The sequence below is a fragment of the Orbicella faveolata genome, unplaced genomic scaffold (assembly GCF_042242905.1).
Source record: "Orbicella faveolata isolate gen_17 unplaced genomic scaffold, um_ofav_v1 contig_36, whole genome shotgun sequence".
NCBI lineage: Eukaryota > Metazoa > Cnidaria > Anthozoa > Scleractinia > Merulinidae > Orbicella > Orbicella faveolata.
Window position 1 is genome coordinate 10,897,587 of NW_028301565.1, and position 12,398 is coordinate 10,909,984.

At 39.1% G+C, this 12,398-nt stretch overlaps 1 protein-coding gene across 1 annotated transcript in view; it reads left to right on the plus strand.

The window, feature by feature from the left end:
* LOC110066353 (uncharacterized) overlaps window positions 1-8,847 on the plus strand; it is a 31,923-nt gene extending 23,076 nt beyond the window's left edge. Inside the window, exons 6-7 of the mRNA XM_020773580.2 lie at window positions 4,113-4,409; window positions 5,904-8,847. Of these exons, the coding sequence (XP_020629239.1) occupies window positions 4,113-4,409; window positions 5,904-5,947 (341 nt within the window). The 3' untranslated portion in view covers window positions 5,948-8,847. The remainder of the gene's footprint in view (window positions 1-4,112; window positions 4,410-5,903) is intronic.
* The last annotated feature ends 3,551 nt before the right edge of the window (window positions 8,848-12,398 follow it).

Below are 12,398 nucleotides of genomic sequence, written 5' to 3' on the forward strand. Positions count from 1 at the left end.
CTAGAAGAGATTTGCCTCAAAAAGGAATCTTCCATCTGTTCATCTGCTTGGTGCAGAAAGGAATGTCACCACCTGATGTGGATTTTCCACAATCTGTTCAAATTTGATAAAGAGCAGCCCATTATGTACCAGCTAAAATTCACTGAGCAACAGTGGAAAAAAATAATTGAGGCATTCCCAGAAAACGTCCCACTATCTAAAGTGACTTGTCCCCCAGAGGATGAACAAAAATATACAATAAACAAAAGAACATCTAAAAAGGACGCTAAATGCGCCACCTGTAAGAAAGAATTATCAGAGGGTAATATCCAAGCCACAACAGAAGGCCCTTACAGGACAATACAGAAGTCCTGGATTAAAAGAACATTCTTCTTTTGCCCTCGTTTTCAGTGCATGGGAAAATTGCCCAGGAATTCTTTTATTTGGCCATACAAAACTGGAATGACACTGTTAATCGAAACACCTTTGACTGAACAGCAAAAGAAAGAAATAGACTTGAAAACTTAACATAATTTGAAAACGATCTCACCCGCCTCCTCTCTCAAAAACGTCATCAAGGACGGCGGGCTCATCGTTTTTCAGTTTATATTTTCAAAAATTTTTCTTCGGTAAAATGAAGCCTGTTGCATTTGCGAAGTGATCTTTTTTATGCCCATCTAGTTTTAAAACGAGATATTTCAACACTCTGCAAAACAAAACACTCACCTTGCTAGTACGTAACCAACTAACTAAATAAAATAAACCTGAAAAATAGTCAAGAGAGTAGGCCAATTCGAGTTGTATATACAATGGATTCCCGATTCTCGAACCTCCCAGAGAAACGAAAAATGGTTCGAGATATATAGGGATGAGTGTAAATTTCTCCTAACTTTTTTTTGACTCTCTTTTGCTAATGGGACCAAAAGATTGCTTCGAATAATAGAAAGTTGAAAAATCGGGGGCTCCAAAACATAGGGATTCTACTGTACTTTTTAAAATTGAAGGGAAATTGTGAACAAGCTGTGAGTAGCAGCAACAAGAACAAGAACACAAAGAACAACAAAGAACGTCTCTGTCTCCACCGCGTTCTAAAGGCTACAAAGAATGCGTGACTTTGATAGTGTTATCTAATCTATACAGTATTGATGTCAGTATCTGAACCTTGACTATGCCAATGGATAAATCGTTTTACTTAGGTTTCTTCGCAATTTGCACTCCTTTAAAAAAATGATATTCAAAATCTTAAAAAACTAAATAAATAAATAAATAAATAAATAAATAAATAAATAAATAAATAAATGAATAAATAAAACGAAATAAATACGGTCACGCACTTAAATATATTCACTTTTTAGACTCATCTATGAAATTAAAACGGTCGCTACATGTAACTAATGTAACTCGAATCATGTATATATTATAATACAGCGTTATTTTTTTAAACAGCTTTATTCATATATACCTTATAAGATGTTTTGGTGTGTAGTATCGCGGTATATTTTTACAAGTTGTGTCGTATCTTGACGAGCCTGTAGGGCAGTCAAAATACAAACAACGAGTGAAAATATAAAGCGATACTACACAGGTCTACACACCAAACATCTAGTAAAGAGATTTAAATATATTTATCAGTGAAAGAGGGAGAGTGTGACAGTATTGTGTGCGCACGCCGACCTGTACGGCAAACAGGTTTTCTACTGTACAAATAACTGTACAATATCGCTGTATATTTGTACTGTTATTTGGACGGTAGTCGCTGCAGTTGGATAATAATATTCGTTATTTAATATTTTTTTTCACGTTAAAACCGTGACTCGCATGACTCGCACCCTGGCTCGCATGACTCGCATGGCTCGCACCCTGGCTCGCATGACTCGCTTGGCTCGCTGGCTCGCACATTAGGCAGACCCCTCAGAAGTCAGCTGAGGAATATTTCCTATAACTACATTTATTCCTATGACTTTTCTAAACAGAAAAACATTCTTAGTAAGGACGAGTGGAAAGCCCTATTTGATTTACGCAATGATCACAGCATCATCATCACCAAACCGGACAAAGGAAATGGCGTTGTCATTGTTAGCAGATCTGTTTATCTCAACAAAATGAAACAGTTAATTTCTGATGGCACCAAATTCAAACCATTAACGCACAATCCAACTAAATCTAGAGAAGAAAGTCTGTCCACATATCTTCGCAAGCTTAGAAATGATAAAATTATTGATGAAGCAACATTCCACAAGATTTTACCCAGTGGATCGTCTCCTGGTGTGCTGTACGGTCTTCCAAAGGTTCATAAAACCGGTTGCCCGTTCCGCCCTATAGTTTCATCTGTTAACACCTACAACTACAACCTTGCTTCTTACCTTGTTGGTATACTTCAGCCGATTTCGACAAACCAACACACTGTTAAGGACTCTTTTAGCTTTACAGACTGGGCAAAAAAACACAAACATGACAATGGAATAATGTGCTCCTTTGATGTCTGCTCACTATTTACAAATGTGCCACTTGATGAAACAATACAGATTTGTCTTGAAAAACTGTATTCTCTACCCGATCCTCCGACATTACCTCGTGATGCTCTGCATAAATTATTAGAATTTGCCACTAAGAAAAGCCATTTTCTCTTCGATGACCAATACTACGACCAAATAGATGGAGTAGCCATGGGTTCACCGTTAGGCCCAGTTTTGGCGAACATTTTCATGTGTCACTTTGAAGAAAGATGGGTCACGAAAGGTCAAATTCGTCCGTCACTCTGGTATAGGTACGTTGATGACACTTTCACCATGTTTGACAGCAAAGACACTGCTAATGAGTTCCTGCGATACTTAAACAGTCGTCACGAGAGTATCAAATTTACTATTGATTTTGAACAAGACAATGAAATTCCTTTTTTAGACATCCTCATCAAATGCTGCCCAAACAACACTTTTGCCACATCCATCTACCGGAAAAAGACGTTTAGTGGCCTTTATACTAAATGGGATTCCTTCACTCCACGCAAGTACAAAATAAATCTCATTCGTACACTTACTTATCGCTGTTACCGAATTTGCTCCTCCGCTTTCCTGCTTAAATCTGCCCTTGATGACCTTCGCAAACTCCTGCTTCAAAATGGCTACCCACTAGGTGTTATCACTTACAACATTAACGACGTCCTAAACAGAAACAGAAACAAGCCAAGCAGCCCCGTCCCTACAGTTCCGAAGAAAGATATTATCATCTTATTACCTTACTTAGGTGTACAAAGTGACCAAGTCTCTAAGCGTCTGAAATCATGTGTATACGATTTCTGTTCATTTGTCAATCTTAAGATAATTTTTCAAAGCACTCGCCGAATCAAATCTTCCTTTCAATACAAGGACCGTCTAAATCGTTCACAGAAATCTAAGGTCATTTATAAAGCTGTTTGCTGGGACTGCAGTGACTTTTACATAGGCAAAACAAAACGACGGCTTCATGATAGGAAAACGGAACATTTCAAGGCTCTCACTAAGAATGACCCCACATCAGCCATTGCCGACCATATAAAAGCCACAGGTCACAACATCAAGTGGGATCATTTTGATATTCTAGCTTCTGGTAAAACAGATTATCATTGTAAAATTAAAGAAACTTTGCTCATCCAAGAACTTAAGCCGGCTCTTAATGTAAACGTCAGCAGTGAGAAGCTGATACTTTATTAATAAGCTTAGGCTTTTATTGTTTTACTGTTAAGAAACAGATGTTTCTTAATCTCGTTTCCAGACCCCTTATTTACATTTCATATATAGTTTTCAAAAATTGTAACGGTCTTTATTCCACTTTTGAAAATGTATGTTGCGTAGCATACGAAACGTCAAGTTATTAAAATGCGTAAGTTTAATATGTTTATCACCGCTATTTGTGTTTTATTCCTCGTTAAACTACGATGGCCCAAGAACAAAAGCCTTTAAATATTGTTTCTTCTAATTGATTTCTATCTGTATTTATTTTTCCTATATCATTTTAAACCATCGTATGTTAAGTTGTTTTTCTGTAAATAGTGTGCAATAATAAAAAACTGAAACTGAAGCTGAAACATGATGCTCTGCAGTCGATTTTTAGTACTGTGCTTTAACCATATACGCGTACTTGATTCTCACGAACAGGAAAGGGGACGATTTATGACCTGTACAAAGACTTGGATTTGATGCGAGATGTCACAAGCATGCTCAATGGAGCAGATAATTCCCAGATAAAAAACTACAAAGATCTAGCGGATATTTGTGGTATTACCATTGACGAGTACGAGAGCCTTCAACCGCCATCTGCTGAGAGCCCTACTAAAGAAGTTCTAGACGACATCGTAAGGCGTAAACCAACATTTACCGTGGAGGAACTGATCACAAATTTTTGCGACATGAAACGCGTGGATGTTATAGAGGCTATTAGCCCCTATTTTGTAGGTAAGAGAAGATGAAAGTAAAATAATATCCTTTGAACGGGCTCTTAATTGGGGGAAGGACAGAGAACGCCAGCAGGTGCGAGGAGACTTGAGGGTCCTGGAGGAAGGAGAGAGGAGGGAGGACAGTGTAAATAAGTAGCTTACTTTTTGAAAACTAAGAACAACTCAAGACATTTTTCTGTTATAAGAACATTTTATTCAACACTTGTTGGTTCATAAACTTCGTTATGGGAACCATTTGTAGGCATAGAGCCTTTGCTTTGTGTAAAACTGGGAAGTGTGCATGACCGTTTTATTTTCATCCACGTACAAGAGTTTAGTCATCATCGCAGTTATAGACACAACTTTTAAAGCAGTTGTAAAATTAAAGCCTGAATAATAATAATAATAATAATAATTATAACAAGAACTTTATTGAAATCTCCTTAGAAAACCTATTTACAAATCTTCACACATTCCACTATAATAATAAAAATAATAATAATAATAGTAATAATAATAATAATTTTATTTCTGAGGAAATTTTAGTAAAGTTCTAAATATAATATAATATAATAAATATAATAATAATAATTTGATTTCTGAGGAAATTTTAATAAAGTTCTTGTTGTCATAAAAATTTTTAAATATAATAATAATTTTATTTACAAATCATCGAATAGTTACAAAACAATAAAATACAGAAAAAATTATTAACTTACGAGCTATAATAAGAAGACTGTATTAATCCCTTGTTATAAATGACATAAGATGAAAAACAAAATAATGGCTCAGCTTCCAGAAAATGTGACAAAAAAGTTAACCTAATAAAAAAACTTGCTTTATAAGTAGTCTAAACATCGTATTATGTCAAGTACAAAAATTACAAACACTTCTTGGCTCAGTATTCCTGGCTTTGGCTAGAGTTCCCCAGAAACAGCATTCTCAGTGCCTTCACGAATATTTGCATGTCCTTTTTCAATATCTAAGTCAATGTCCGACAGTTCTAAGTGGACTCTCAAAGAAGCTCGCGAGCCTCTTAAGCAAAGTAATGCTGATCTCATCAGCGCAAAAGACACTCTTGCCATGATCCATGACATGGTAGTCGCATAACTTTCGCCCTTCTTTGTAGCAACTAACTCAGCAAGTCTACTATGGTATCGATTACATTCCACCGCCATTCCACCTGTCGTGCTGAAAACTAATGGCGTGAATGTAGCTTGGTCTACTTCTAACACAACAACAACAAAAAAAAACAACAACAACAATAACAATAACAACAGCAACAACAACAACAACTAATACAACAACATATCCGTACGGGTATATTACGAACTCACAAAGTGACCAGCTCCCAGTTGGCTTGATAACTCAGTTGGTGGCGCACTGCACTGGTATCGCGAAAACAAAACTCAATATGATCAAGAAGTCATGCAATTTTGAGTCTATCTATAAATCCATTTATTTATTAATGTACTTTTGTAATTAATTATTCGTTTTTGCACTTCGATTCCAGAGGAAGACATGAGAGCCATAAAGAAGAAACTGAAGCTAATTTAGGTGCCGCTGTACGCTTTTAATGTTCGATAATGTGAGGGAGGTTATAATTTAGCTCTTGGGTACCCGCCAGGGCCCATACACTTTGAGGGAGGGTATATCGAATTTAGGTCTCAGGTACCCGCCAGGGTTCGTGCACTTTGAAAGAGGGTATACTTTAGGTCTCAGGTGCCCGCCAGGGTTCATACACTTTGAAAAAGGGTATAATTTAGGTCTTAGGCACCCGCCAGGGTTCATACACTTTAGAGAGGGTATAAGTTAGGTCTCAGGTGCCCGCCAGGGTTCATAGACTTTGAGGGAGGGTATAACTTAGGTCTCAGGTACCCGCCAGGGTTCATACACTTTGAATGAGGTTAGGAATTGGATTACATGGCAAAATGAGATGTCGAGTCTGTCCAGGATCAGGAATCTTGAGAGATAATAGCTATAATCTCGGGCCACATTTATTAGGAAAATTAATAACTAACTTAACAAATAAGGTACAAGGGAATAAATACTTGGTCTTCTTCCAGTGTATTTCTCATTGGTTGAACAAATGGAAATTCTAGGAAGAGGAAGGAGTCATTCACAGTCTATTTTAGAATTAACAAGTGTTTTCTAGGACAAAACTACAGCATAAAGGGCTGCTTCAGGATTTAAGTCAACTACCAGCCGGCTTGTTTGGTTTCAAAACGTATCATTCTCGCTCCATGAGGGGAGGGGCACTTCTAAGACAAACGAGCGCCAGTTGCGTAGATCAAACAAATTTATATCGTTTTTTCCCTGTTCTGTAAATTCAGTGTCCAGCCCAGCCGGAACCACAAGATATATAGATACTCCTTTAAAAGTGGCCCATTGTTGTGTAGTTTATTGATTCGAATTGATAGTACATACAAAACATTTGATCAGATGGTTAAAACTTAGATATATTAGGTACAGCTGATTTCTGATTTCAAAGAGCGGAATCTGATATTATTATTCAAAGCCTTGATCGGATTCTGGGCGCTTTCAATTCGACGAAAAATTCCGGTATTGCCTTCTGAAAATTTCCAGTGGCGAATCGGGAACAGTATTTTCCGGAATTTCCGTAAAAGAGGACAACCTTGCTACGTATAGTCAAATTTGCGAAAATTTCTTGCCGGAAATTTCCGTTCCAGTCAATTTTCCTCCCGGAATTTCCAGAATTTTCGGTTAAATGGTTCGCATTTCGGAAATTTAATAATTCTCATACTTTCCAGAAATTCTCCCAGGAAAGTATAACACAAACAGCGGCGTTAAACATTGTACTCCAACGCATTTTATAAACTTGACGTTTCGTATGCTAGAAAACATACATTTTCAAAAGTGACCGCGGTTTGTACTATATTTTAAACCTTCCAGGAAATTTCCCTACCATTTGGCTCCGTTTCGAAAGTTTTCGGGAGTTTTTCGTCGAATGGAAAGTGCCCGTAAGTAGAAGATGCGAATTAGCCTGCTAAGCAGATCTGTTGCCGGAGGATTTATCTTGCACAATTTGCCTACGTGTGGGAAATGCTCTGCAGGTGTTTTCTGCAGACTACTTTCTAGTCTTATCATCCTCGGTCACTTATCTTGTTTTTGTTTTACGGAAACATCTTTTTTCTCTTTCTTTCTTTTTCTTTTAATAAACTTTTATTTGCATACAATACAGCCAGTTACATAACTTACACTACTAATACTTACACAACTAACATTACAATACATCTACGTATACAGCTTAAAATACAAACACAGCTACTTCACATTGCTGGCAATACCTATAAGATATTTTACATTTTTTCGGTCAGTACACTACAGTGCTCACACAGCCACTTTACACTATTTATACAATACTGAATAACTAGCATTTTTTTTAACTTTCGATACATTTGATGTTATTATTAACGGAACAATCATAGATAGAAAAGAAAAAAAAATTAAAACTAACAAATCGTAAATAAAAATGAAAGACGAAGTAGAAAAAATAGAAGTGGCACATACCCTGATCTGAGACAAAACGGAAACATGGAACATCTGGGGAATCTCCTGTGGAGAAGAGAAACAAGGGATTCAGCTTGTCGCAGGTTAGAGAACCAATAGTAATATTCATCAAATCACATAGTGCACTTTAATATCGCCAGAGAGAAACAGAGAAATACAGTCGAACCCCTATTAAGCGGCCACCCCTATTTGGCGACCAGTTATCAAAGTCGCAATGATGGCTTTTCTATTGTTTTTACTTCTATTAAGCGGCCAGGGGCCCATTTCTCGAAAGCCCCGGAAACCTTTCGGGTCCGTAAAGCCATTTTTAGTCCATCTGTATCTAAAAACGGAGAAGTGTTTACGCCTGAAACTTATTGTATGGAGGTAACTTCTCTTCATATTAAGAATATGTGAATAAAACAGCTCTGTAATCGTAAGATTCGAGAGTTTGCTATGGTTGCACGGGCCCGAGAAGTTTCCGGGGCTTTCGAGAAACGGGCCCCAGCCGCCTTTATTAAAGCGGCAACTATCCATTTCCCCGAGGGTGGCCGTTTAATAGGGGTTCGACTGTAGATCTTTTTTTTTGTCGACTTCAAGCAAATGGAAAATGTTATATACTACACTTAATAATGCGGGAAGGTTGTCTTCAGGTAAATCCGAACGTTCTGATTGGTTCCTTCTTGTTTGGGATTTTGCCGTGCGGACCGTTTCAATTCTCTAGGACGACCCTTGCGCTCGGTTAGTAAGAGATTAGTATTACACAAATACATTCTTAATTGTATCGTATAATATTTTTTATTTGCTTCGGTTGGCCTTCCAGTTGGCCAACTGGTTAGCCTCCGGCCGGTTGGGATTTTTATCAAGTTTCTGTTTTAAGGGAAAATGTTTGTTTGCAGTGTAAAATACCCTGACACGTATTAGAAAATAAAGTGATTTTATAACGATTCATTTGCGTTGCATCGCTCACGAAGCCAAAAAGAATTGGACATATGTCAATAAAACTGTTATTAGCTATCATGGGCTGGCGGAATAGCTATAATTTGCGACAAAGATGCTGTCAGCTCACTAGATGTGAAACTGAAAAGACGGGAACACAGTAAATGCAAACACAGGGGCGAAGTTTAGCATATCACACAACATTCCCACGGACAAATTCAGACAAAATTAAGCTTGCCTCAGTGGGAACTTTGATTTAAAATAAACAAATGTATCATTGTGACTCGTTCAAACGTGATAACAGAGTCTGCCTAACATTGAAGACCTGACAAACAGGAAAATACTGCAAACCTTTTTTTGACCTCTTTTTCCCCCGATGCCTTGGAGGCCATGCAAATTGCATCCGCTACAACCGAACTAATACATCAACTAAAAGACGGGTGCGAAAGAAATTCTCAAACTTGTAATACTTGCTGATGAAACTAATTTCTGAGCAAAACAAAACGACCATAATCAATTTCGATCTCCCACACCCCGCCATACTCAACAAAGGAGGCTTTTTCGGAGACTAGTGACTGATGAAAACAGACGCGTTTGGTTACGAACGGATCATAGGTTAGCTTAGGTTACCCCCACACCACCCTCCCCCAGACTAGTCAGATTTGTCTTACAGTTTACCGGTACCCATTTATACTCTTGGGAGGGGAGAGTGACAGCGATGAGAATTAAGTGTCTTGTTTAAAGAACACGACACAATGACTCCGAGAATTGAGGCTTGAACGTCAACGATGGCCACGCCCCTTCACTGTCAACCTGATACCACATTTATCTCAAATTCTTCAGTATCAGCGTGGATGGGGCTTAACGTTGTTTCACATGTCTACACTAGAAACCAACTTACTCCACTTTTATTATAATTATAATTGAAATGACCATCAGTATCCTTATTTCTTGGTGCAAATGGTACTCTCTCAATCATTGTGGAGAGGTTTCCATCACACAGTAACGGATTCTGCAAGGGAACATTACAGCTTTTCTTTCAATTGACCGCATCCAAGCTCACCCTACTGAGATAAATAGTTTCTGTATTCTCAAAGATTGCCCACTTGAATGTGGGAATCGCACAGTAAATAGAAGTAACAAATTCTTCATTGTTGGCAAAGTCTGTTCCTGCAAGATCGCACATTAACTATTACCATACCATTGGTTCCCCTCCAGGATGATAAGCGGATTTTTACCTACCTCGTTCCCAGGCCTTTTCTCTCGTTCATTATGAGAAAAGCCCTGGGAAGGGGTTGGATTTCCCCTGCATTCCCGTTGGCCTAACAATTGTTTCGTATTGAGGGATATCAAGGTAAATTTAAGCGCCCCCCTCCTATTGGAGGGTGGGCTGGAGCAGAGAGGGGGTGGGTCATCAGTTTTTGAGCCCTTCGTAGGGGGTGGGTCGTTCAATTTTCAGCTACCCATGGGGTGCGTCATCCTGTTTATTTATCAGGAATTGGCGCACATTTGGCACAATCGACAACAGAGATAGCTCCTTCCAGTTTCAAAAGACGAAAACTGCGAGCCATGGTTGAGAAAGTGGCTGGTGTACAATCAGGAGCCGATTATGGCTCCTAGTACAATAGGGATGACAATTTCATGTATTGTAAAATCTGTACGAAAGCTAAAAAGTCTAATGGATAGAGCAAGGAGTCCCAGGGCGGAAAGTTTCAAAATACCGCGCTCTGTCGACATGCTGGTCTTCAAGAACATCAAATGGCCAACTTGCGTCCACATGCTATTTGTCCCCAAGGGTACGGGACACATGTTCATAGATCTGGGACTCGTAGTCTCCAGGCTATGTGACTCCAAGGACTCACTAAGCCCTTTTTCTAGATGGATCACTGTTCTACGCATAGCGAGGCTGGAGGCCTAGTGTGAAAGGTTTAAGGTCAAGTTTTCTTGAAGTTTACAGACATGACTTAAAATGGCAAGAGTAAAGGAAAACAATATTATTTTGAGATGACTTGGTATTAGTATTAAGAAATATAACTAACACGTAAATAATATCAAAATTTCATGCACAAAATGTGGCTTTGTTAGATTATGCGACCAAAAATGTCATGTTTTTTTAGAGGTTGGTCATGTGATTTTCAACCCTCGTTTAGGGGTGGGTCACTCAGTTTTGTGTCAAATGGAAAGGGTTTCTAACCACCTCATTTCCAAATGCTTTGGTCCACCCCCTCCTCCCCCGTGCTTTTTGACCAGTCCCTAATAGATGTAGGCTCGATTTCCGCCGCTCTCTCCTGTCCGATCTACGTTCCTCCCCGAAAAAACAATATTATTTTGAGATGATTTGGTTTTATTATTAAGAAATATATCTTCGGGGGCTCCTTTCCCGAACAGCGACTGGTAATCGAGCCTATAATAGACCTTTCCCGCATTCCAACAAACAATGGCACCGAGTCGAAGTTAGGGTGGACAAAAATACAGCAAATGTATGAAAATGTCCACCGCAACCTCGCTGTTGTGCTATTGTTCCTACGCACTGAAGTGGAATGCGGGAAAGGTCTATTGGATCTTTTAAGATGGAGTAATTACGGAACACCTACTGTGTTAAATTATGTGCCATTACTCAACCTCGTTTCCGGTGTCTCTCTGTCTCGCTCCTGGGTGCGGGAAGAAGAGATACCCTGGAAACGAGGTTCGTCATCGCTAAGCTAACACCAAAGAAACGTCTTTTTAAGTTTATGTCAACACGAAACGCTAAAGAAAGTCGAAACGATTCCCTTCGGATTCCCTTCGTGCGACTACAACCAGTGATTGGGCAAAGGGAAACACCACCGCTGAAAAAAGTCTTAAGTCGTGTGTCTGGTGGCGCGTAGCACGGTAAAGATGTCTGCCTTATATAAATGAATGTTATTTATGTTTTATTTATGCTTTTTTTTCAATTGAAAACGAGTCCTATTGAATCTACCGGAAGGTTACTGTGTATAGTGGACAGTCGATAAAAGGTCATAGATCGCGGCAGTAAAACAAACAGACTAGCAAGTGTACATATGTAAACTACAGCCTGCGCACTAGACCGGAATTAAGAGGTTAACAAAGGGGCTTCGAAAAAGCGACAACGGACGGCGTGTTGTTTGTGCTCAGTGCATGCGTTTCTTCGTTCATTAGCCAGTAAATGATATCTTTGCTGTAAACTGTTGCTAACCTTTCAATAAACGAGGTCATCCTAACGTACATAAAAAAGGTAAAGTCTGAATACGAGCCAAGTGGCCCATCAGGCCGGACCTTATTCCGGTTTGTGTAGCATGGAGCGACTAGGAGTATTTCTACTCCCCCCTGGATGGGATGCTAGTCCATCGCAGGGTTACCCCCCTGCATTAAATTAGCCGGTACCCATTTATACTCCTGGGTGGAGAGAGGCACTGTGAGAGTTGAGTGTCTTGCCCAAGAACACACCCCGGCCAGGACTCGAACCTGGACAGCTCAATCCGGTGTCTTGCACACTAACCATGAGGCCACCGTGCTTCCCATCCTATGTTGCATAGTAACGAGAAATCCTTTCAAAGGG